This window comes from Podarcis bocagei, assembly GCF_964188305.1.
Source record: "Podarcis bocagei genome assembly, chromosome: 5".
NCBI lineage: Eukaryota > Metazoa > Chordata > Lepidosauria > Squamata > Lacertidae > Podarcis > Podarcis bocagei.
This window is the reverse complement of record NC_138129.1, coordinates 29,518,754-29,544,347: the sequence shown is the minus strand read 5'-3', so window position 1 is coordinate 29,544,347 and position 25,594 is coordinate 29,518,754. Positions and strand designations below refer to the sequence as shown.

Here is a 25,594-nt window from a genome sequence, read left to right as displayed (position 1 = left end):
CAAGATGAAAAGGGGAGGGAATCTTGCTAAAGGCAAGGCTGAATAGCTAACAGCACTGGCAATGCAAAATGTCAAAACCTGGGACCTGGAGCTGTGATGTTGCGTCTCTGGAATACCAGTGCCTCATAGTTAATTGGAATGCCCACTAGAGTTTTTATGACACTGACTAAGGACGATCCCTTAAAATGGGAACTGTCTCTTGAAACAAGACAATATTAAAAGCTAGTTTGGGCCTTGGGTCACTTTCAGGTAGTGCTCAGAGCCACAGCCTGCCCAATGCCTCCCAACCGGCCTACCCCGTCCCCTACCTGTGCCCTAGGCTTCTAAGTGGGTCAGTGCCAGTACCAGCAACTCCTTGTATGCTGAGTAAAGGAGCAAATGTCTGTACTTAGTTTGAGAAAAGCTAAACTCTAGAACTCCTTGGTACAAGGAAAACACTAGGTCAAAGAATTTAGCAGTTTCCAAAGAAGAAATAGGTATCAGTAGAAAGTGATGTCAGCAATTGCCAACTAATTATGCCAAACTCTGCCTCCATCTGCTTCCATTTTGAGACTGGCTCTGTCCCTGCACCACCATTCTGTGACTGGTGAGCTTCAGTAATTTTCAGCTGCCCTAGTTTAAAAAGTCAGAACCACTGCTGTAGTCTAAAGGCATATCCACAGTCCACACTATAGACTTCAACCTGGCTGATCAGTCCTCCCCTCTTTCCAGGAAGAATTAGAAGCTGTAGTTTTATAAGACCCTCAGGATGTTGTTGGACTTCAACTCTCATCAGCCCCAGACATGGCCAATGGTCAGGGATGATGGGAGTTGTAGTCCAGCAACACCTGCACACCACTAGTTCTCTACCCCTGATGTGAAGGGTCTAGGTTTTCCAACAGAATTCTGAAAACCTCAGATAAGGTCTCAAGCAACCTAGGTTCTTGGACTTTCCCTGTCCAGAAAGGTTCCGTTTCATTGCATAAGCTCACGTTTCTGTCCCATAAGGCAACAACTGGGACTTCATTCAAAAAAAAGAATGCCTAAGGATTCTGAAATACACTAATGTGCACTTCTGAGAGAACGAGAAAATTATCTCTCTTACCAGTATGTGAATGCAAATAGGTTAAACCATATTCACTGTATACAGGAGTATTAACCTCTCATAAGTAGCTGTGATTGATGCACCCTTAGGTCTATACTTGAATCTTGCATGCATTCGAGGACACTGACAGAACAACTGCAGCCCTTATATGCGAGGTTATATGAAAAGAGTGAAATGAACTTTCCAGAGAAAGTATGTGGTCAGAGAGTGACAGATTAAGAAGCAAGAGGAAGGAATTTACCAAGTCATTTCCTGAGGCTCTTTGGGTGGAATCCATTTTGCAACTGCAGAAGGGTTTTTTTCAGGAGGGATGTCCATTAATGGAAGATGCAATGCAACCCCTCCTCCCTCCTACAGTCCCCAGCACCCACAAAAATCCATTTCAGAGAGTTGGCGGACTCTCCAGAACAGGATGGAAGACAGTGCTGGGTATGTGTATGCTTTCTATAGTTGTAAGGAGGATTTAGCAAAAAATCTCCTCCCTTCCCCTCCATTAGTGGACACCTCCACTGGATCAATAGAAACACAGGCCATTGGTCAATCTAGCTCAGTACTGCATGCACTTAATGGCAGTTGCTATCCAGAGTTTCTCTCCTTGCCCTACTGGGATATTCTGGAAATGGATTCTGAGACCTTTTGCATGCAAAGTATGTACTTTAACATTGAGCTAAGGCCTTTTCCCAGCTGTGAGCACAAGAGCTTCAAATGGAATCCAATTGGATCCCATCTTCTGCCTTGAAACATGCAGCCTCACATCTACCACCATTTGCTCATAAAAGCCCAGGCAATTGTATACATTGTCCATCACACATATGATCACATGCAGAAGCCCAAAAAGTTCTGCTCCATGTATTCTTCCCTGTCCTGCAAAGTAGTATTTTGCATGACAGAGAATCCTCTACTCGCCATGGCGGTCAGGCTACCGTTGGTTTACATTTACCTCAAGCTGGGGAGATGCTTAATGCTGCCCTGCTTTATGATGAAAGAACAGCAGTGCATTCTCAGCTGCAAGGAATTTGAAAGAAACCTGGTGCTGGGAGCAAAATGAACATGCTTTTCACATTGGGGAACCCTAAATAATTAAACCACAGCAGCGGGGGCCCTAATTGGGCTGGGTCCCTGCTCTGTGGTGTGCTTAGCAATATGGTTAATGAAGCCCTGTTGTTAAGCAAGGAAATGGCTGCCACCATGAAAGAAGTGAAGGCAAGGGAAGGAATGAAAAGAACCTGACAGACAGCTCTCTGGCTGGCCCGTTTCACAAGATGGCTCCGCAGAGCATTATAACAGTGGCCTGGCCAAAATCAAGAGTTGAAACAAGAGACAAGATGGCAGCCATGGAGAATGTAAGAGATATGAGAGAGGCATAGCCTCCATTAAGGTCATGTTCTGATTTGCCTCACTGGGATGTTGGAGGGTGTGGTCTCTCAGCAGCTGACAGGTGTTTTTACTGGTAGATGTTGGAGGAAAGATTCTGCTCCAACCTTCCTCAGTCCAGTGTCCTCCAAATGGTTTGGACTACGATTCCCTTGCTGACTGGGGCTGCTGGGAGTTCTGGTCCAAAACGTCTGGAAGACACAATGCCGTTTCTACTCCTTATGTGACCAATGCAGCATCCATGCAGAAGCCTACCCTACAGTCTAAATGTGATCATTTCTTTTTCAGATTGGCAGCCTGACCATGGAAGAGAGTCATAAGGAAAAGGGACTCATCTCGCCCAGTTATAAGCCTTCTAAGGGGAGCACGCCAGGCTGAAAGAGGCTGCCTGGATCACCTTGTGGGAATCTTCCTGCTGATTCAGTTACCGGGCAGAAGATGCAGGCGGTCTAACACTTCCCTCCTCCTGCCCATAGTACCTGTACGGTTAGAGGCTCTGAATGAGATAAAACAGTGTTTTGATAACATCTCACTTCTGTTTAATATCAAGCCTTGGAGAGTTCATAAATAAAACAAGTGCTGGCTGGCAGTTCTCATTGGCTCGAGAGCTCACAGCTTTTTGTCAGTCCCTGTCACTGCTATCTTGTCTCCAGAGGATGCAGAGAGATGTGGACACTTGCTAATCAACCGGCACTTCTGCATCACCCGAACCCCACAGTGAAAACCCGTTGTCCGCTCGTTGCAATTCTTGTATGGAATATTTTGTGCTTGTTTGACAAAGTAATAGCACCTGACACCTCTGGTTGCAATAAAGCTTCTGGGCTTTTGACTTATTTCCCACATCCCTCACTAACCTAGCACACAAAATGCTTGTGAGCTGGGTCTGTGTGTCGCTTTCTTTCAGCCATAATAAAGAGCTGCTGGATAGACAGGCTGTTTTTATTCATCCTGGGATGGTCCACCAGTCTATAGGCTCCCTGCAAAAGCCACCAGTGGTGGCTGGTGCCCATTGGAACTGATGCAGTGTAAGGCAGGAGGTCAACACTAGGTGGAGCCAGAGCCAGAAGCAAGCACAACCACAGCCATCTAAAGGCCTGCTTAGGCTGCCATGAGAGAGTCTGGAAAGCGTCAATGTAGGTACTTGTTGATACTAAAGTGGTTTGAAACTCAAGAATGATTTTGTGATGGCCTGGGATTCCGAGTCTGAGAGTGAACCGGAGGAATCCCAGCCGGAGGAGTCCCCGCCTCCAGGGCCGGCTGAACTGGGGCAAGGCCTAGATGCTGAGGAGCCTGCACCTGTGACAGATCCTCAGGGGCAGGCACCAGGTGAGACCATTCTGGCCCCAGAGGTGCTGGAGGACTCAGTGGCTACAGGTGAGCCTCCCCCGGGGCCCAGTAACCCTTCGGCCTCTCCTGAACTGCAGAGGCTTAGGGCAGAGAGGCGAAGGGAACTGGTCTCTCCCAGGAGGAGTGCTCGCCTTAAGGCCAGGAGAGGCGGGGCTCCTGGGGGCCGGGACCGCCCCCGGCCTTAGAAGAAGATAAAGGTCAGGCAGCCCGGTCCCAGGTTGCGGGAGCAACGTCGTTGTGGAGTACCTGCTTTACCCAGACCTAGATCTGCACTCCCAGTGTGCCTGTTCCTCGCCCGGCTTCCTGCTCCTGACTCTCCAGTGTTCCTGTTCCTCACTCGGCTTCCTGCTCCTGACTCTCCGGTGTTCCTGTTCCTCGCCCGGCTGCCCGCTGCTGACCCACCAGTGTTCCTGTTCCCCGCCTGGCTCCCTGCTTCTGCTCTACCAGTGTTCCTGTTACCCGTCTGGCTTCCTGCTGCTGCCCTACCAGCATTCCTGCTCCCCCGCCCGGCTCCCTGTTTCGGACCTCGTGTCTCATCTAGTGATCGGCTACCCTGCTAGAGACTCTGGACTGAACTTCGGCTACGGTATTAGTACCTTCCCCCCCGGGACCAGCACAGATTTTATTAAAACCGTTTAAATAGTTTTTATTGGCAGTGTTTTAAATAGTATTTTACATTGGCACTTGGTGTTTGGGGGGATTGGTAGGGTGGAAGGCAGGGAGCCCAACAGTAGGTGATGCTAAAGCCAATGAGAGACAGAGCCAATTCATTCTAGTCCTTGCTCCCATCTTCCTCCTTGCTGAGACTAAGGATGGGGAAGCTGGCAGCCAGTGCCTGGATCAGAGGCACATAAGAAGGCAGGGAAGTGCCCCATTTGCTATAATAGACCAGCCTCCACCAGTATTTTGGAAACTGCCCTGGATGTTTGGATGAAGGGCTGTATAAAAGTTGAATAAATGCTTCACTTAAACCTCTTCTCCGTACTTAGGAACAACAGACCAGTGGGCCATCTAGTCCAGTAGCAGATCTTCAGTATTTTCTCCCTGTCCCACTTGGAGATGCCAGGGATGGATTCTGGGAATTTCTGCATGCAAAGTGAATGCTCTACCACTGAGCCATAACCCTTCCTTGAATAATTTTATGAACAGGTGTGCAGCCAAAGGACACTGAGTCTTTCCTCTTCCTGAGGAGACTTGGACCCTTTCTCCTCCCTGCCCACGTGCTGCCACTTTCTCCCAGTCCAGCTCACATCCAGTGGCAGTTTCTGCACAGCTCTTTGAAACCTAGCACTTCAAGCTAAGCCTAGAAATAGTCAAATGAAGATTTTCATAAATCCTCAGTTCTCTTTTTCTATATTGAATTGAAGCAAATCCCACATTTCCCACAGAGACCATTGTTCCATGATTATTTTCCCAGCTGCAAATATACTTAAAACACACACACACAGCTTCCACTTTGAAAGTTTCTATTCTATATGACTGCACGGGGAAAGGTAGAAGAAGCTTATCCACCCAAGGCAAATAGGGGGCAAGTATAGATTTGGATATTTTTATCTTGATTTTTTCATACCGCTGCAATAAGCTTGCAAGACCTGGTTCATAGATTTGAACCTATTACGTTTGCAAAACTTAAAACCCCATTGACTTCTGGAATGGGGAGGCCGAGCTCTAAGCCTTGATCTCAGCAACACTCCTCATCATATCCATTTCTAGTTTTAATCAATAATCCTGAAATGCACAACTGTGGCACTGCGCTCCTGTCTAGTGGTTTCCAGCTGACTGCTCAGGGCACAGAAGTCTCTTGTGAGGCAAGGTTAGGTCATTTCAGTCACTGCACTGTTTCCCCAGCTTCTAGAGTGGTGTGTGCGGCACTGGAAACAAATTTAAAAGCAATGTAAAATGTAAGAACAGACACAAAGTCCAGGCGCCTACTTTGTTTTTGTGCATGTCCTTGGTAGAGATGATTAGTCAACAGAGGGCATGACCTCTCTCTGTGCCCATTTTATCCCACAGTATCCAAACTTGGAGGATGTCCAGGCTTAGAAGCTTCAGTTCCCTGGGAGGAAATCCTTCTATCTCCGTATAGAAACGTAGACAACTGTGCTGTGAATTACCAGTTACTGGGGAACAATAGTAAGTTAAGGACGTTGCATGCTTCTCCTGCTAGTAGCCTTCCCATAGAGCACTACTGGAAAGAGGATGCTGGACTAGATAGGCATTGGGTCTGATCCTTCAGGGCTCTTATCTTCTTAAGTCATTTTAATTCTTAATGGGAGGAGTTCAATCCTGCAATCCTGCACTCTTCTGATCCTTCTGTTCTGTTTCCCAGACAGAATGATTCTTCCTCTTCTCTGCCTGTGCATTGTTCTGTGGGGTGGTGGGATCACTTGACCTTTCAGAGAGGATTTGGGGGAGGAACAGGGGACATGGGAGCGAGGGGGAAAAAACCCCATTGCACTAGTGCAAGCTCTAGTGTTGGCTTCTGCTAGCACAATGGGTTAGTTGAATCTGGGGCTTTTTAAGTCATTAATCACTTTGAGGTATTTTCATGGGAAGTGATTAATAATACTACTAACAATAATAATAATAGTCTTCTCATCACTATTGTTTCAAGGCTTTATCAGCTTTACCATCTAGATTTGCTAGATGTGACTTTCTATATGGGTTCTATAAAAATGCAGCTCTGCATAAAACAAATGCCCCTCAAAAACCACATGGTAATAACAGGGTACAGTATTCCTGGGACTGTGCCAATTTAGATTATAGGTGGAGGAATCACATTAAATTATTCCATTTTAAAAAAACCTGCCTAATTTTCTGAAGGCTGGGCACACATCCCCTCCCAATATAAAGGGTGTGCATTCTCATTTTCATGTCCCAGAAACGGATAATGTACCCCAGCAAGACATTACCCCACCCACAATCCATTCCACAGGGACTGCTTATCATGCTATGAAGGATTCCCATAAGGGCAACGCAAAGGAAAACGATAGGTCAGTCATATTTTAAAGGATTGTGCTGACTAACCCAAAGATAAACCCATGGAAGATAGAAATGTGCCTCTCAGTACAAAAGCTAAGATTCTCATGTGTCAAACATTTGAAAGAGTTCAGCAAAGTGCAAAAATCACAAAACCTGGTGAGGCAACAAAGCTGGAGGGCTTGGGAAATATATGGTAATGATCAAGTTATGTTTGTAAGCAATAACATCTCCCTGGAGCAAGGTGGGTTGAGAAGAATCATTCATACAAATAGGCCAATTCACTGTAATCAAGGATCTGCTCGGATGATTGGAATTCAAAGGTTTTTCTTAAAGGACAAAAGCTTTAGATAAGTGTCTTGGAAAAAAGAATATATTTGCAGTGAAGGTGTGTGTGTGTGTGTGTGTGTGTGTGTGTGAGAGAGAGAGAGAGAGAGAGAGAGAGAGAGAGAGAGAGAGAGAGAGAATTTAGGCTTGTGTATTTACAGCTCATAGTACTTTGAAGCCTAGTAATAGTAGCAAAGCTACTATAAGCAGCCGGGACTAAGGAGGCAGGCCCAAACAAGCCAATGGTATCCTATTAGCTCCTCTGGTCATGAGCTCCTGCTCAACTGAAACTGCAGTATACTCTCTGGCCAGCTTCAGTGGTGGTGCTGGAGAACAGCAGAGATCAGGCCAGCAGTAGACTCCCTCTGCTTGCAAGCTGCTGATCCTGTACATCAGGGAATAAGGATGGTAGAGCTCTTGATGCCCAAATCCTTGGCTCCAGACACCTGGGATCTTGTGCCCTAAAACAGCTTCTTAACGCACATGTAAGGGGGTTCACAAATTGTTATAAACACGCCTGGAGTCTCTTTTAAAGGAAACCAATTATGCAAAGGCTTCTTTTTACTTCTTGTGGCTTGGGGAAGGCAGAATAACACCACCTGCCACCCTCTGCCTTATCACAAATACTTCCACTCAATACCTCAACAGTGTGTCAAACTCACATCAAACTAAAAAAAGCCACTGATTATTATTATTTTTTTTTTTGGGGGGGGGTATTTTGTCCAGTGGTGAATTGTCCATTGGTGAATTGAAGTTACTGTATCTTATGGCAGATCCGATTTCCATTGCAAACAGCAGCAGCAACAATCACAGCAATAAATAGAGGCAACATCCATAGCGGCTCTGATCCTGTCATAAATGTGTGCCTGTATTGAAGCAGATGCTGTTTGGGATTTAGGGATGCACGAAACTTTCCTATACTGTATGAAACAGGGATTGCTGGGCTGAGTAGCACTGGCTTAAGAGGTTAGTTTCCTAACCATACACCATATGTATTGCTTTAATGCAATTAAGAGGCACATGGATTTTGTTATGTAAATAGCAGCAGAGGGGAAGCCTGAGCTGCCTCTGGATTGTGGGGGATGAGGAGAGGAAGCTTAACTCTTTCCCTCCCTGGCACAATCCCAACAAAAAATCCCACTCTGAAGCTGCTATATGCAATTCAGAAGACTCCAAAAGTGTGATTTGGGAGTTTCCCTTGAAACCCAATGGTGGGTTTAGAAAATGGAGAGAAAGAGTTAAACCTCTCCTCGCCTCACTCATGCTCTGCTGTCATTTAAACAGTGACTGTTAATTGCACTTAGCTTTGTGTCTTGTATGACTTAATTGTGTTGGAGAATGAGACGGGATCCTGAGCTGCTTTATACTGATGCCCAATATAACGTAACTAAGTATAGTAGCTTTTTTGGGGGAGAGGGGAGGGGACTTGGGATCTGCAGAAACTGGAATCACACCTGGAATTATCCAATTTAGCATCAATGCATTTGGATCAGAAGCCCTTTCTTCCAAGACAAACTCATATGCAAGATCCAATTACAGTATGTTATTCAAGCACGTCTCACAGGAAAGGAAACAAGGGCCATTGAGAAATAAAGAACTTATTTCACACTTCAAGGATCTGGCCAATTGATGTCAGTAGCAGGGCAGAGTGAGGAGGTTCACAGGGCTTCTGTTGAATTATTTTTAAGCAGCTTTGATACCCTGTTTATATCTTTCATTTAATGTCAATCAGTTGGGAGTTTTCTGCGCTTGCCTATAATTGTAATGTTTTGACACAAATTGAATAGAAAATACAAATGATGGTACTTTTCTAAGTAGGTCTTCAATTGAGTACAGTCTCTCCCTAATTTTTATTTGCAAGAACCGCAGGAGGGGGAACGCAACTCAACCATTTAGGAACAAAAGCTGGGTTAATTTATGTCCAGGGCAGCTTTTTACATTATACTGTCAATAATGTGCTTTTATGTCTCAAGGACAACATTCAGTCAACATTTTTGTATTACAGAAGGCAACCATTTTAGGAGAGTCCACTTGATGCATGACCACTGCTGCACAGATCCTTTTATATCCAGAAGAGGGAAGAAAGGGGACGGAATGGGTGTAATGGGGGCAGGGTGTGATGGTGTTGGGTGGGTTTATGAAACATGCTTTGACCTGGAATGCAAGCCCCTTGGAAACGGGGAGTTGCCCAAACTCTATAGGTGTGTATCTTATGCCACCTAGTACTTTATTCAAATAATGCTTTTGTAAGATGATTCCTTTTAATCCTTTCCCACAACTGATCCCTGATAAGTAAAAAAAAACCTTTCCAACTACAGTGGTACCTCGGGTTAAGTACTTAATTCGTTCCAGAGGTCTGTACTTAACCTGAATCTATTCTTAACCTGAAGCACCACTTTAGCTAATGGGGCCTCCTGCTGCCGCTGTGCCACCGCCACACGATTTCTGTTCTCATCCTGAAGCAAAGTTCTTAACCTGAGGTACTATTTCTGGGTTAGCAGAGTCTGTAACTTGAAGCATATGTAACCTGAAGCGTATGTAACCCAAGGTACCACTGTATGTGTATGCGAGTGAGGACACTCACATCATGAAACATGGCCTTTTGATTTTTAATAAATAAATTTTCATTGGAATTGGGTGGAAAAAAATGTCAAGTAACGTGCATGTAACTTGATAAGAAACTTTGTGTGCCTAATGTCAAAGGTCCTTAAGGGATTCTATAGGTACAAATAACTGCTCCAATATCTTTGGTAGAAAAAGGCTTCAGAGGCTTGTTAAACGTTTTCTCCCTGTCATCTACTTCTATCTTGTTATTTAACACAGTTTCAGACACTGAAACTCTCCAATAAAATCACACTGACAGAAAAAGTTAATGGAGATGTTCTAGGGAGTTATTTCCAGTTGCCACAGGTTCATTGTCTCTTAGACTGAGAAATAGGCCTCCCTTAAGAGGACACAAATTTGATGGGGTAAAGACACAGACCTTTTTCTTCTTCAGTTCAAGCACAGTTCCTACATATATTTTTATTAACACAGAAGAAAACTTGCCCCTTTCTAATCAGTGAAATGTCAAGGATAACACGGTCCCTTGCTTGATTTTAAACTTCTGTATTTAAACTTCTCTTACAGCGTTCATCTAAATGAGTCCACAGGATTGCATCTAACCCTTCAGTGACTCTGACTGTAAGAATGCTAAAATGGTCAAAATGATTGGATGAGTTTAGTGGAGTCCCTTATGTGAGGGAGAATAGCTGACAGTGGGCTTTACAAGTGGCGAGCAAAAGTCTTAATGGGATGCTTTTCCCCACCTAAGGAGAGGAAGCTGTTCAGATCTTTTCCAGGCATATCTCTACATTACCTAAATAGTTATCCACCTAGTGTAGTCCTTTATGGTGCACATTTTAAATGTGCAAATCTAAGGTTCTGGTATGCACTTGAATCTGTCTTGCAAGATACTCACAGTCTGAAGGAACCCTGAGTTATTACTTTTGTCATAACCGGGGAGTTCAGACTAGAATATTTCTTCACAAGTCTAACCTGAATAGGAAAGCCTCCATTGTAAATTTCCCATCAAGCTCTATTTGTGACCATGCAAAAATAGGGTAGGGTGGCTTGAATGGATGGAAACACAGAATGAATTATTTATTTTGCTGCAACCCTGCTACTTCCCTGCAAACAAGACCGCTGGCCACAGTGAATCAGAGTGCCCTTTATGAAACATTTATGCAATGAGCACAGCACCCACCTGCAAGTACTGATAGGCTAAATCTTGATGGCAGGACTTGGATTTCAGCAAAGCTCTATCGATGGTAGCGGAAGCCTTTTGGCACATTTCCCGTGCATGGCTGAGTGTGAGTGTGGACCAGGAGCCTCTCTTGATGTAGTTGGACTCGCTGCTGATGGGGATGTTGGCACAGGGGGTGACCTTGAGGTCATTATTGCTCTTGGAGGATTTCAGCATATGTTCGCTGATGGTGTTGTAAGCATGCATGAAGTACCTAGGCTGGCTATGATCAGGCTGTCTGCCTAGGGTCATGAGGCCCATAGGGTTGCGATAGTTGCAGGTGTCGCTGTCTAGATTGTCATCTGAGCTCCACCAGCCCGATATGTTGGATCTGGTCCTGCGTTTTGTCTCGGTGGTTTTTGCCCGGTCCTTACTTTTGCTCCTGCGGTTCTGCTTTGAGTCCTCCGTGCCTTTCTTGCCATTCATGCTGCCTTTGGACGCACCTTCCAGGGATTGGGACTTGGCAAAAAGCTTTTGGACCGAGTGAACCAAGTGCCGGATCCTCCCGGGGCTCTCGCTCCGGTGTTTGGCGTCAGAGGTTCTCTGGAACTGGAGGGTGCTGAAGCCATCTCTGTGGACAGGCAGCTGCTTCTCAAACTGGTCCAGGAGGTTGGCAGGGAGCCTGTTGATCTTGGTAGCTTGGGCATGGCTTGGAAAGGGATTCTCATCGGGCACTTCAAAGTGAGAGTTGTAATGGATCCGTGGAAATGTGCTGCTGTTGGAAATCTGGTTGTTGAGTGGAAGGAGGCAATCGCTGTGGAGAGAGTTGGGCGTGGGGAATCGAGGGTCCATTGTGTAGGAGTCTGTGGGGCTGAGGAGATAGGGATTCCTGTCTTGGGTGGCATAAAGAGAGTCTTGGGGGGAGTCCAGGTTATCAGAGAGATGGCGGCTTCTGTTATCTCCTAACCCCTTCATGGTGCAAAGGTTTCCTAGAGCATTGCTTCTGGAGGATGGTGTTGTGGATAGTTCAACGCTGTTCCTTGGTCACGCTCTCTCCTTTGGGAGATTGCCCTAGAGTCAAAGAAAGACAAACAGACAGGTTGTAACGGATGGAACATGCTTTCTTTCCAATGTTTAGGCAGAAGTGTTCTTGTTTATGTAGCCAAAATGTGCACCAGCGTACAAGAGACAGGCTTGGGAGGAACCCCAAGCTTTGCAGAAGTTAAAAATAAATAAACAGAAAAAGGATAAGGTGGGGGGAGAACTTAAAACAACAACACTGAGCATGTTCAGTGCCTATAGAATACCTATTGGCTGTTTTAGGGGGTGTCAGGCAGAAAACCATGGCTGGAGGGGGCCAGAATGGCTGGAATCCTAAAGAAGGTGTACTTCATGTTGCACCATTGTTTAACAGGTCCCAGATGTAAACATAAACACCATTGGCAGATCAAATGGACATTATGGCGTCCAGGATACATATAAACTGGGACAGTCAAAGCAGAATAGGTTTAAATTGCTCTCTTTTGATTATTCCCCTCCTCTCACAATCTGAGAAGAAAATCTGCTCGGTTTCATAGATGAATCTGTAGATCTCCCAGCCTATTAAGCTGACTCCCATGAAATATGTTTCCAGTTGTTCTCATCTAGCACCATCAACTCATTCTAATTAGCTGGGAATTTCAAAATATCTTGCCGCTTGCTTGAGGGCATATGAAGTCATAGATCCAAATGAGTGAAAAATCTATGCACTCTTCATTTAGTCACTTTACCCCCAACTTTATAAATGGGAGAGAGCTCTAGAATCACCTGGAAAACCCATAGATTAATCATTCTTTAAAGGAAACCTCGGAGATCAATATTAAGAGCCAGTTTGGGTTAGAGGTGCAAAAAGGATTTCAGTAGCCTGATTCATACCCAATTAAACCAGAAGCACTTAGATTTAAGCTGATTTAATCTAACTGAAATCAATGGGACTAAACAAGCTTAGATCCAAGAATCAAACTGTAAGAAAAACATGTATAAAGGGATCAAGTAACTTTCTTCCCTTCCCTTATGAATTTGTTCCTGATAATGTTGCCTATGAGTTTTATGAGGATGGATCTAGCCTCATATCACAGTCGGAACTACTGGAGCATGAAAGAGCTATGACTTGATAAGTGCTTGCGGAAATATATGAAAGGCAACGTTATTCTTTTATTCTTTTCCTCCCTTACAAATCCCGGCTTGCCAAGGGCTTTGGCTTGGCTCCTTTTCCATTCCTCATCATGCTATTGTGCATTAGGCACTCCAGAGTTTAGAAGCAAGCAGCTGCGAGGCACTCTCAAGCTCCCTGCGATTGCAATGATAAGGCCGTGAATGAGGAAGTCGCCGAGAGAAGATGCAAGCGACTCGAAGGGTGTTGGGGCAGCATAGCAATGGGCCATGATTCTGTCTCCCCCCACCCCGTCAGCAAAGCTAATTGGACAAGCAGAAAGGTCAAGGACAATTCAGGAGCATCAGTCATGCTTCTGTACTCTGGAACATCCATATGGATCTGCCCATAAATATGTATATAGGAGAGGAGGAACACAGAGTCCTCTGCACACAATCCCACATTAGTAAGAGCATTTGCAGCTATTCATGCTAAGATAATAGCCATCAAATCTTCCTTCCTGATTGCTGCAAGCAATTAGCTCCTACCCCAGAGCAAAGAGATGCTTTCATCCTTGCAGAAATAGCTGGGGTAGGCAGGTGCATTATTGCATTTTCATGCTTGCTTTCTTTAGAATTGCTAGGTATTTGGGCCACCATCATTAGAAGTGGGAAATGTATTGATGGGCCATCTGGTCAGGCTTGGCTGGCTTACAGGATCTCAAGTTTTAATGTCCTGATGTAGGATAAGGCATATGCTTTACGCACTCCTCTACATACCACAGGTGGAAAGCCTATTCTTCACACAGTATCGAAAGCCATTCCATCCCTCCCACTACCTGATAGAAGGCACAGTTAACCAGGATGTTCCTTTCCTCAACAAGCCTCATTAGGAGAAATAACAGATGTGCAAAAGCATTGTGTTCCTTTCCATGGAGCTTGCTGGGTAGAAGAATGTCCAAGCAGATTGTGACCAGATTCACTGCTTGCCTTATTTAGCGACCCCTCTTCACCTGAAAAGAGTGACAAGATGTCTCATTCTGCTTTGCTGATGGAATCTTTTGGCTGCTGTCAGGCCAGGTCATTGCTCATGGGGACTAGGCTTTGGCTGTGATGTTTTGTAAGCATATCTTACAAAACATTTGCCTGGTTCTAGACATCAGGTCCACACAACTTGCAACCCTGTAAGATAGTCTAAGGCTTGCAACTGGAGGAGGTCACTATTTTGGGTGGTAGATCAGTGCTATGCCTTTTAAGAGCTGTCATTTGAAAGAGTTGAGCCATGCCATGGAAACACTCCTCCCAAAGCAGCTCGGTGAAGCTGTACGTGAAGAGGCTCTATACTAGGGTGCTGTCTCAATGTTGTTGGACTACAGCTCCCATCAGTCTCAGCCAGCATGACCAATCAAGAGGGATAATGGGAGCTGTAGTCCAGTGACTGGAGACCATCACATTGGTCATTCTTGCTCTAGACAGACCTTCAAGTTAATGGTAGTGGGATTCCCAGTTGGAGGCAGGGACTGCTGCGCTCTCTCTCTCTCTCTCTCTCTCTCTCTCTCTCTCTCTCTCTCTCCCCCCCACACACACACCACCCGGGATTAATTTGGGAGAATCTCAATAGGGGTTAATTATGATAAGCGTTAGTTTACACATAAATAGGCCTATATGTTGAGTTACAATAGCTACACATTCTCTGTATTTTCCAGAAACAACTCAAGCCATTCTTGTTTTGGAAAGACTTTCCTGCTAGATGGAAAGGTCTCTGCCTTAGACGTTCATTTTGCATTGGTTTCTAAATTTAGCTTCAGTTCTTTTTTGTACCGACTATTTCTAGCTGTTTTTATGACATTTTATACATGTAAAAGGTGAAAATAAAATATAATAATAATAATAATAATAATAATAATAATAATAATAATAATAATAATAATAGAGGGCACTTGGCTAATGTTTTTCTCTTTGCAAAAGTATAGTTCAGCTAGACTGTCAAGTAGTCCAGCTCTCCGTTGGGGGGATGTTTTGGGGTGGGAAGGCAAAACTCATAGGAAAAGCACTTCGCCTATTTCTCTCCTTTCAGCCATATCATGCTTCCAAAATCGACCAAGTGTTTTCCTCACGGAGCAGGCAAAGAACTCTGCAAACTAAGCAAGCAGCCATTAAAGTGGGGCTAATGAGACAGAGATGGCAGAGAGCCAGTAGCACGCTGCAGATTGGGGGATCTTTAGCTGGAATCTTGTCTATTCTTGAGTCCTTGGCTCAGTAGGTGACTTGACCTTGGCCAAAGGCTTAAGATCTGTGGGTGCCTGTCAAACTGAGTCGCATGGCTGGGTGGAAACAGGAGCCCCACTGAGAAGCAGCAGCTGCCTCTGAATTGAGCTTCCCCAAAGGCATGAATCACACACACACTTGAGGAAAGGGCGATGGGGAGGGCGGGGGAAAACATGCACACACACACCAGAAATCTATAATAAACAGAAGCAGAAACTTTGATCAGCATGAGATGAAGTACACAGTCTTGAGCAGCCAAGTCCAGTACTCAAGAGGTGCTGCGTCAGGAATGCAACAGAAATGTCAGGCTGTAAGCTTTGAAACAGAGGGATTGGGGCTTGTTGTTTTCCTTTTATCGGGAGCAAGTAGGACCAGCAAGAAAACGTTGCAGTGCTGCTGTCAGGATTCCAGCCATGCCATTCCTATCTCCCTCACTTCCCCAACAATTAGCCATCATCACTGAGTACCTCGGTCCTGGTTGGGCTGTTCTGGGCTTCCTGTTCTCCCCTGCCCTGGCCTTTAGTGTTGACACCTCCCTCTTAGGTGGGTGGTCTTGTTACAGCCACATGGGTGATGACACTCAAAGCCTGAGCTTTGATTTGGATTTGATATCCCATTTTATCACTACCCGAAGGAGTCTCAAAGCGGCTAACATTCTCCTTTCCCTTCCTCCCCCACAACAAACACTCTGGGAGGTGAGTGGGGCTGAGAGAATTCAGAGAAGTGTGACTAGCCCAAGGTCACCCAGCAGCTGCATGTGGAGGAGCGGAGACGCGAACCCGATTCCCCAGATTACGGGTCTATTGCTCTTAACCACTACACCACACTGGCTCTCTGGAAAGCAGGAGGGTTCTCCAATACTTAACCTGGGAGCGGGCACAGAGGTCACTTGGTTACAGTCTTCTCCACAATGGTGAGATGCATTGCATTGCCGACTGAATTATAGTAATTAATTACAAATTTGCATCTTTCTATATATTTATTAACTGGCATATGAAAATGTTACATAGATCTGTGGACTCTTTCTTGGTGGCACATTTCCTCTCTTTTGGTGTTGTGTAACAGGCCATCGTTAAGATCAGAATGAGAGGGTACAATGATGGCATTTTAAAAGACCCAGGAGGCGGGGGTTCAAATTGCCATACAGTCATACCTCTTGTTACGTCTGTTTCATGTTAAGTTCTTTCAGGATACATCCCGCAGTGACCCGGAAGTACCGGAAAGGGTTACTTCCGAGTTTCGCCGCTCGGACATGCGCAGACGCGCAAAATGATGTCACGCGCATGCGAAGAAGTGGCGAATCACAACCAGTGCACGCGCAGACGTGGGTTGCGTTCTGCTCATGTTGCGAACGGGGCTCCAGAACAGATCCCGTTCGTAACCAGAGGTACCACTGTACACACATAAAGTTCACTGGGTGACCTTGGGCCAATCACTATTTCTCAGCCCAACCTACCTCACTGGCTTGTTGTGAAGATACACTGGAGAAAGAGAGAACTATGTACACTCCCTTGAGCTCCTTGGAGGATAGGCACTATCTCTCTCTCTCTCTCTCTCTCTCTCTCTCTCTCTCTCTCTCTCTCTCACACACACACACACACACAAAAATGCACACAAAATTATATCTTTGTAGAGAGCATCAGCAGCGCAGTTCTGGAATTGTTACTGGTCATGTTGTTTCCCAACTAGCATAAATAACTTTTGCTTTCACTTTTAAAAGTGTAAATCTTTAGTGTTCAACTGGCAGATAATATCCCACAACAGAATATATCCTGTCCTAAGGAGTGTTGTGCTGTTTTCTATTAAAAAATGCTTTTAAAAATTAAGAATGTGGAGAGAAGAAGAGAGGGATTATTAAAAAGAGGAAATACGGACATAGATAGTAAAAGTGAAATACTGCAGGCTTACAGTTGAAACCTGGGTGTGAAATAGTTGGACTACTGGCTTTGATAACTACATGGAGGGCAAATCTATTAGTGAAATCATCCATTTTCAGAGCCATTACTTCTGACTGCTAGATGCTGAGCGTTAGCAACAGGGGGTCAACATTGCTCCATTGCACTGCTTGCAAACTTCCTTGAGACATCAGCCACCTAATGTGGTCTGTGTGGGTAGACAGAATGCTGAGCTGGACGGATCATTGAGGTGGCCAGTGTACGAGCTTGTCTTATGCAGCAGGATATCACAGTACTTTGGGGAGCGCTGCGCTGCATATTCTTCTGCTGTTTCAGGAAGCAACAAACGTGCATCAAGGCATGGCAGCCTCAACTCTGCAGCAGTGAAAAAGATGCTAGCAGGTACCCTGCTTTAACGTAGGACAGAAGCTCAAACAACTTGTGTTTTGCCTTGCTTTTTCTTAATGTATGTCCAAATTGGACCTCACCCCCCCGCCTCTCCCTGCCCAGTGTGGTGAAATGTGCACGGGGGCAGGGAACATCTCAGACCCTACAAAGAAGCGCACAAGGGGAGGAGTAGTTCTCATAGCCTCTCTGTAACATAAGAAGCTGTTCTCTGCGTGCAAAATGAGCTGTATCTCCCTGTTCTTGTCCTTTTATAGTTTGAAAATAAAAAAGTGCCTTGGCACAGCAGCAATTAACTCATTTATTGCTGCTTACACAGGAAGCTGCCTTATACTGAGTCATATCATTGGTCCATCTAGCTCACTACTGTCTACATGGACTGACTGCAACTCTCCCTAGATCATAGGGTTGGGCGTTTCAAACAGGCCCCCACCCACTGTACCTGGAGATGCTGGGGAATAGAACCTGGGGTAGGTGGGCATGGTTTGGGGGGAATGGTCTCACAGGCCCAATGCTGGTGGGCCAAATTTGGCCCATGGGCTGGAGGTTCCCCAATGCTGGTATGGGGTTTCTTATGACTTGGCTAATTCAGGTTCCATATCCTCCTTTTCAAAGCCCCCCTTTCAGCTCTTGAGTGCTACACTACTGCAGTCAAAGTTCTGGCTAGCAATTACAAGCCTCTTAGGTTTATTTGAGCATACAGGTCCAAAAGCCCTTCAGTTTTCCCCCCTTAAGCAGTATAGCATCACTTGCAAATGGTAGTGTTTTATAACATTCCCAGGGTGGGAGTGAGGGGTCAGGACCTTGAGATCTTTGGCAGATTATCTTTTACAATCTGGATACTTAAGGTTGTTGTTTGTTTTAAAATGGAGAAGGCACAGATTAACCCAGGACTTTTTGCATAACACAATTTCTTTTGTAAGTAATTGATTGAGAATGGCAAAAAAACAACAACAAAAAACCAAAAACAAAACAGAGGATAAATGCCCAGTTAAAGCATTTAATAATCTGGGAAATTGTGGGTTTTTATTTAATGCTCTTGTATGTCTTTCCACCGTGGGACGCGGGTGGTGCTGTGGGTTAAACCACAGAGCCTAGGAGTTGCCGATCAGAAGGTCGGCGGTTCGAATCCCCGCGACGGGGTGAGCTCCCGTTGCTCGGTCCCTGCTCCTGCCAACCTAGCAGTTCGAAAGCACGTCAAAATGCAAGTAGATAAATAGGTACTGCTCCAGCGGGGAGGTAAACGGCGTTTCCGTGCGCTGTGCTGGCCACATGACCCGGAAACTGTACGCCGGCTCCCTCGGCCAATAAAGCGAGAGGAGCGCCGCAACCCCAGAATTGGGCACGACTGGACCTAATGGTCAGGGGTCCTTTTACCTTATGTCTTTCCACATTTCATTTTTAAAAAAATAATATTTATTAATAATTTCAAAATTACAGAAAAGAAAAAAAGAATTAAAAACAACACTACAATACAAAGAAAAAAAAACAAGAAAAAAACAAGACATAAAAACCAATGCAACAATACAGCAAAAAGATAAAAATGAAGGGAAAAAAGACATAAATCCCATATTACATATCTTTAACTTCCATTTGCTTGTTTCATTGACCTCCTCACACCTCCCTTTTTGTATTCTAGTTTGATTGATTATTTCAGCAAATTCTTTCCATCTTTCTCAATTTTTACTAAATAATTTATCTTAACAATTTAACCTATTAATTAACTCAACAAATTCTTTCCATCCTTTCCCCATATTCTGTTATTCAAATTACCTTAAGTTATTTAACCTTATCTTACCAAAAAATACTTTAGAGCTTAACGCTTAATACTCAATTATACATAACTCCTGATATCTTTACTACTAGAGTCATATAGTTTCATTCCAACATTTTCCCTAATGTTCATTAATTTTAGGCTAATTCCCTAGGAAAAAAAAATTCTTTATAGATTTTCTTCCAATCTTCATCCAACGTCTCTTCTTCCTGGTCTCGGGTCGTGTCAGTCCTTACTGTCCATTCCATCTAGTCCATCAACCTGGTAATCTAATGTCCGAGGCCCTTAAGTCTCTTCCATGTCCCTTCTGCAGATCTTCTTGTTGTTTATACTTGCACTTTTCCTTGTCTTTTGTTGGTCTCTTTCTTAGTTTCTTTCCTTTCTCGTTGGGGAGTAGGTCTCGTTGGGATTCCAACCCAAAATTATCTTCGTCTCCCTTCATCCAACCAGCCCATTCCCCAGAGTCCCACTCCCCACAGTCATCAATATAGTCCAAAACATATTTAAAAACATATTTCGAGGTCTCTCCAAAGTTAAGAACCTCCTCAGCTCCAGACTCCTCCTGGCCGACTCCAACTTCAATCTTCAAAGACAGTGGCTTATGCTCCTGTAGGGCCTCGGGTCTCTCCATTTGTATTATTTGAGGTGCAACCACAACCTCCTCCATTATCTTCTGCACTTGCCCCATCAGTACAGGTTCCTGAGTGGTCCCTGAATAGTTTCTATATCAATATTCCCTGTTTGTCCACAGTTATTAACCACAACAGTCATCAAATCCATTTTCTCATTCATCAAATCCATCTTCTCATGCATCTGTTCCAGCAAGGCACTTGTCTTGCGTAAAGCAGGCACCAAAACTTCCTCCCAGCTCATATTTAGTCAAGGTCAAAAAGGACTGGTCCCACGATCTTAATCTGACAGCTGTAGAGTCCTCACGTAGACTGCAGCAACAATTTAGCAAGCTCCCTCTAGAGGAGACAATTTCTATTTGTATCCATTTTTTTTTAAGGCAAGTCCAACAAAGGAAAATTACTTTCATTTTCCAGATATTTTGTTTCTTTAGAATGCAGAAGGCAACATTGGAATCAATTTATTTCTCTTCTTTAGCTATCTGTCAAAGTATTCCATTCACAGTCAATGAACCTCTCCAAGAATTTCTGTCTCTGACACCCCGTTCCCAGGTTAGAGATGGTGGAAACTTATCTTTCTTCACTCCCTCTCCTGCAGGCGTTAAACAAAGCCCCCCCTTTTCTCCTGCTTCCAAGGGGGTTTCAGTAATTATAAATGAAGGAAATTTAAACTTTTTAAATGACTTTCCAGGCTTTAGCTTACAAGGTTTTTGCTTCAGTCTATGTACAAAAAGCGGAAGGCGGACTTCCTGTTTTGAACCTTCCTGCTTCGGTGCCAAATTAAGATCTTTCTTGACCCAATTTTCCGTTTCTACTCACGGGTACTTGTTTTAAATCCAATTGTCCACAGGAAAAAGTCAGTGCTCTCCGGCAATGGCTGTGCGGCTTCACTCCGTGAAAGTAGCAATCAGTTTGCAGCACCGTGCCGCTCACCCCACTTCATGCCGGAGCCCCAAAATGGGGTCCAGGTGCGTAGGGGGGCACTCCTGGTGCCCTGCCGAACCCCACATTCCCAGGCTTCCTCCGCCTGGGATTTCTAGTGGGTCCCCACCTTCGCCGCAGCGGGAAGACCCAGTTTCCATGGAGCCAGTTCCTCCGGTCGGAGGAACTCCGCCATTCGCCAATGGCGCTAACCCGGAAGTCATGTCTTTCCACATTTCACTGGGAAAGTCATTTATAATTCAAAAGAACAGCTTTCCAATTTCAGAGAAGAGGTCATTCAGAAAAACCCTTATTTTCTTTATTGATATAATAGCAATAAGTGCCAGAATGCTTAACATGGGGTGGTTCCAGGTGTTACTGGGCTACAACACCCACCATACTTGGCCATTGATCATGCAAACTGGGGCTGATGGGAGTTGGAGTCCAAGAACATATGGAGGACTACTGATTGATCTTAAATAGTCCAGGCAAGGCCACTGGTGTGCTACTCCTGGCTATTGATGGGCAAGTCTGTCAGTTTTGTTTCCTCAGTTTCTCATTCTCCCAATATTTAATTCTCCATATTTCCACATCAGTTCATGGTTTGTTTTTTTAAAAAATGGTCATCACGAAAACTCATCAGCACTTTTGTACAGATTTGTGCCTATATGCACATTTTTGTTTGCAATTTTGCCCAACGTGCCTATTTCGGCAAAGCAATATCCTTTAATATTTCCTTTTTTGTATGTTGTTTTCACTAACATGTATTTTTATGCACACTTTCCCCTAGTATATGCATTTTTGTACAGAATACTTGGTTGGAGAACTGCATTGCAAAATTCAAGAAGTGAGGATTCCTAAGGACGGTTGTGTTTTAGTTTGCATATTGTTTTGTAAAGTGCCAGTCAGGTGGATTTGCCTTTAAATGGGAACTGAATCAAAGATGTTTCCCTTCACTGCTCCTGGCTTACCGCAATCAAGTAAAACCAGTGTTAGCTGTTGGTCTGCATGAGTACCTACACCTGTCTTCAGCCATTCAATGTTTACTGACTAGTTTCTAATCTCTGGGCCAATTTATATGTTAAGTGGTGAAACTTTGTTGGACTGCACCACTTCAGGCAGCAGGTCGGGGGTGGTTAATATGTTGCTCTCCAGGTGGACTACATATCCCATCAGCCCCAGCCAACATTGCCAGTAGTCAGAGTATGTAGAAAACTACCCCATCAAAGTATTCTCATGATTTTTCTTTGTGCAGGAAGGTGGACCTGTACTCTGTTGTTGTTGTTTTTCGCTTGAGACATGCAGTTTCCCACTCCTACAGCTTGTAGTGGTACAGCCAAGGAAAATATTTCCTACTGGTTTCTGCAGAACGTTTTAACTGGAGCTGAGACATACCTAGCACATTCTCTGCACACACTTTTGCACATCACCTCTGGGTTCTGTGCAGTCCCTTTGTCACAGAGGTCGAAGGACAGCGAAACAAGTTAAAATTGCCTTCACTGGTATACCGATGACCCAGGCAACAGGAGCATATCAAGAGAAGTAGCCTACAGGAAAGTGTTAAGCTGTGAGCTAAAATACTCTCTCCCATTCAATTTTCACTTTCTCCTGGTTTCCCAGCATGCATGTTTTGGCTTCTCCAACACCCTCACACAATGAGTGTGAAGAAGGAGTCTTGCCACTGGGGAGCAAAGATGGGCTTACATCACCTTTCATTTTGGCTCTTGGGTGGGGTGTAAGTGTTTTGGAACACTCCAAGGCTAAAAATAACTCTACCAAAATCTATTCTAATCTTTGCAAGCAAATCTCATCTCTTTGTTACAGAACACCACCACCTCCAGATTCAATAACCTTGTGCCAAAAAGGTACTTGTATGTTTTATGCAGTTTGTGGGCAGGTGGGATCTCCTCCTTGTCCTGTTTCAGTATTAAACACAACTTCTGTAAACATCTGAAGCTTTGTGGCAATTTAGTTTTGTTTCTCCATTCTTTGGTTCAATCACCCAACAATACATGTGTGCTTATCACATACAGTGGTACCTCAGGTTAAGTACTTCATTCATTCCAGAGGTCCGTACTTAACCTGAAACTGTTCTTAACCTGAAGCACCACTTTAGCTAATGGGGCCTCCTGCTGCCACTGTGCCGCCGGAGCACAATTTCTGTTCTCATCCTGAAGCAAAGTTCTTAACCTGAAGCACTATTTCTAGGTTAGCGGAGTCTGTAACCTGAAGCGTATGTAACCTGAAGCGTATGTAACCCGAGGTACCACTGTATATCCCCTAGCTGCTAATAAAGGATTACAGAAGATGCTGCATTTGAAACAGGGAACAATTCAGTAGGTACTCTTTCAAATGACTTTCTGTGAAGTCGTTTGAAAGATGTTTTCTCTAGGATGCTGCTCAAAATTGCTGCCGGATCTTTGACTGGCAATGAAATAAGGACATTTCCAGTGGTGGATCCATCAGGAAATGAAATTGTTCGCATGAATGCAGGTTATGTGTGGGGCTTCCTAAAGTTATGCCACCAGGAACCCATCCTTTTAAGCCAGAAGAGAAATCCAGCTTTTAATGTATTAGTCATTACACTATCTATGGCAGGCTCCACAGCACATTCATTAACCATATCTAAGGTCTCGGATTGACTGTTAAACCACTCTGGGAACTATAGCTCTGTGAAGGGAATGGGGCGGGGGGTTTGTCTCCTAATAACTCTCAGAACTATAATAATAATAATATTAATTTATTATTTATACCCCGCCCAACTGGCTGGGTTTCCCCAGCCACTCTGGGAGGCTTCCCTAAACAGGGCTGCCTTCAGATGTCTTCTAAAAGTCTGGTAGTTGTTTTTCTCTTTGACGTCTGGTGGGAGGGCGTTCCACAGGGCGGGTGCCACTACCGAGAAGGCCCTCTGCCTGGTTCCCCGTAACTTGGCTTCTCGCAGCAAGGAAACTGCCAGAAGGCCCTTGGCACTGAACCTCAGTGTCTGGGCAGAACAATGGGGGTGGAGACGCTCCTTCAGGTATGCTAGGCCGAGGCCGTCTAGGGCTTTAAAGGTCAGAACCAACACTTTGAATTGTGCTCGGAAACGTACTGTTAACAAGCCTTTCCCTTTATGAACCAACCCAGACTCTGTGATCACCATCTGAGGCCCTTCTTCCTGTGCCTCCTTCAGGAGACATCCAGAGGGTGGCAACACAAGAACGCGCCTTTTCTGCAGTGACTCCCCACTTATGGAATGCTCTCCTCAGGGAAGCTTGCCTGGTGCCTTGTTACATATCTCTAGGTGCTAGGACAAACATTCCCCTTATCCTAGGCATTCCACTAATTAAACAATCCATGGCTTTTTAAACTGTGTTATTAGGATTTGAAACAAAAACAGGGTCACTGAGAAACAAGAGGGAGGTATCATCATACTTGAGAGAACCCTCAATCAGAATTGGGGTACCTTTGACCCTCCAAATGCTGCTGAGCTAACACTCCCATCAGCCCCAGCAAGCATGGCCAATGGAAAGCACAGCAACCTATGGAGGGGCAAAGGTTCTCCATGCCTGCCCTAAAGTATAGAGAAGTACGAAACATACTTTAAAAACAAAAACAAAGAGGGCAAACTCCCCCATCCGAACAGTCTAGTGATGACTGACCATGCCTGGAGCCCTGCAATGTTGACTATTGGAAAAGAAATATGGGGAAGAGGAAATGGAATGGAGTTTCCTGGCAGAGAGCAAGGCAGGCTGGAATTACTATTTGGAGGTGAGGGGGATACATTGCAGATCCCACATGTGCATGTAACTCTGTGTATGTATATGTATGTGTCTATACACATAAATACAGACACAGGCATGCTACTCCTCTAGAAATCAGGAGTGCCAGGTTTCTAGTAACAGAGCTCAGTGACAGTGGTGATTTAGAGGTATTAAAAGGTATTATAAAAAGGGGCATGGCTATTCTTCCAAATAAGCTGTCATCTTTTACTTTAGAAATTAAACATTGACTCCACACACTTGGATCATAAATCCTGAAATATTTCTAGATCCCAGTATTTGGGGCATGTCGGCAGGTGGCCGTTGATGTGCAATGACTGATGCAGTGGGGCAAGTACTTGAATTAAGTACTTGGGGACTGTTTGCACTCAGATAGTCAAGACCATCTAGCCTCTTGCTTAAGGGGATGGAGTCTGGAAGTCTTGGCTGTCTTCTCCTTGTCCTTTCCCTTACCCTTTTGGCAGCCACCCCAGTAGGGCAGAAGGGGAAGCAGGCTTTTCACAAAGCAGACCTCACCCCCCCGGAGACAGATTATGTTGTTTTCATTACATTTCAATTCCGTTTTGCAATCTATGATGCATTCCAGAGAGGCACAAAGGAGAAAAATCATTTTCTTCCATTTTCTTTTTTTTTAAAATTTGGGAGGATGAAAAGCATAAAATTAATTTTCTCAAATCCATGATCCCTACAGCTTGCAAATTCATCAAGGTTTGTGAGCGAAGGTTTAAGTCACACACTGGTTATTTCTGATAAAAGGGCTTTGTGTGTGTTTAATTTCAATCGTACTGGGTGCCAATTTCTCCCCTGATGAAGAAGAAAACTGTTGAAATAAGCCCTGAAGTCTTTCAGTTTATGTACATCTTAGTCCTTCCTTTTGCCTTCTTAATTTTGCTCCGGAAAGGTAGGTAACTGGCATTATCACATATTTAATTGGCATGTTTTTCAGGGAGCAATCCTAAGCTCCCAGGAAGGACAA

The 25,594-nt window shown here is 44.6% G+C and overlaps 1 protein-coding gene across 2 annotated transcripts in view; it reads right to left on the bottom strand.

Annotated features, from left to right (window-relative positions):
• Nucleotides 1-25,594, bottom strand: part of DLGAP4 (DLG associated protein 4) — a 266,682-nt gene that overhangs the window by 91,192 nt on the left and 149,896 nt on the right. For both annotated transcript variants that reach the window (XM_081196087.1, XM_081196088.1), the window contains exon 2: nt 10,857-11,906. In XM_081196087.1, coding sequence (XP_081052213.1) covers nt 10,857-11,810 — 954 coding nt within the window. In that variant the 5' untranslated portion in view covers nt 11,811-11,906. The remainder of the gene's footprint in view (nt 1-10,856; nt 11,907-25,594) is intronic.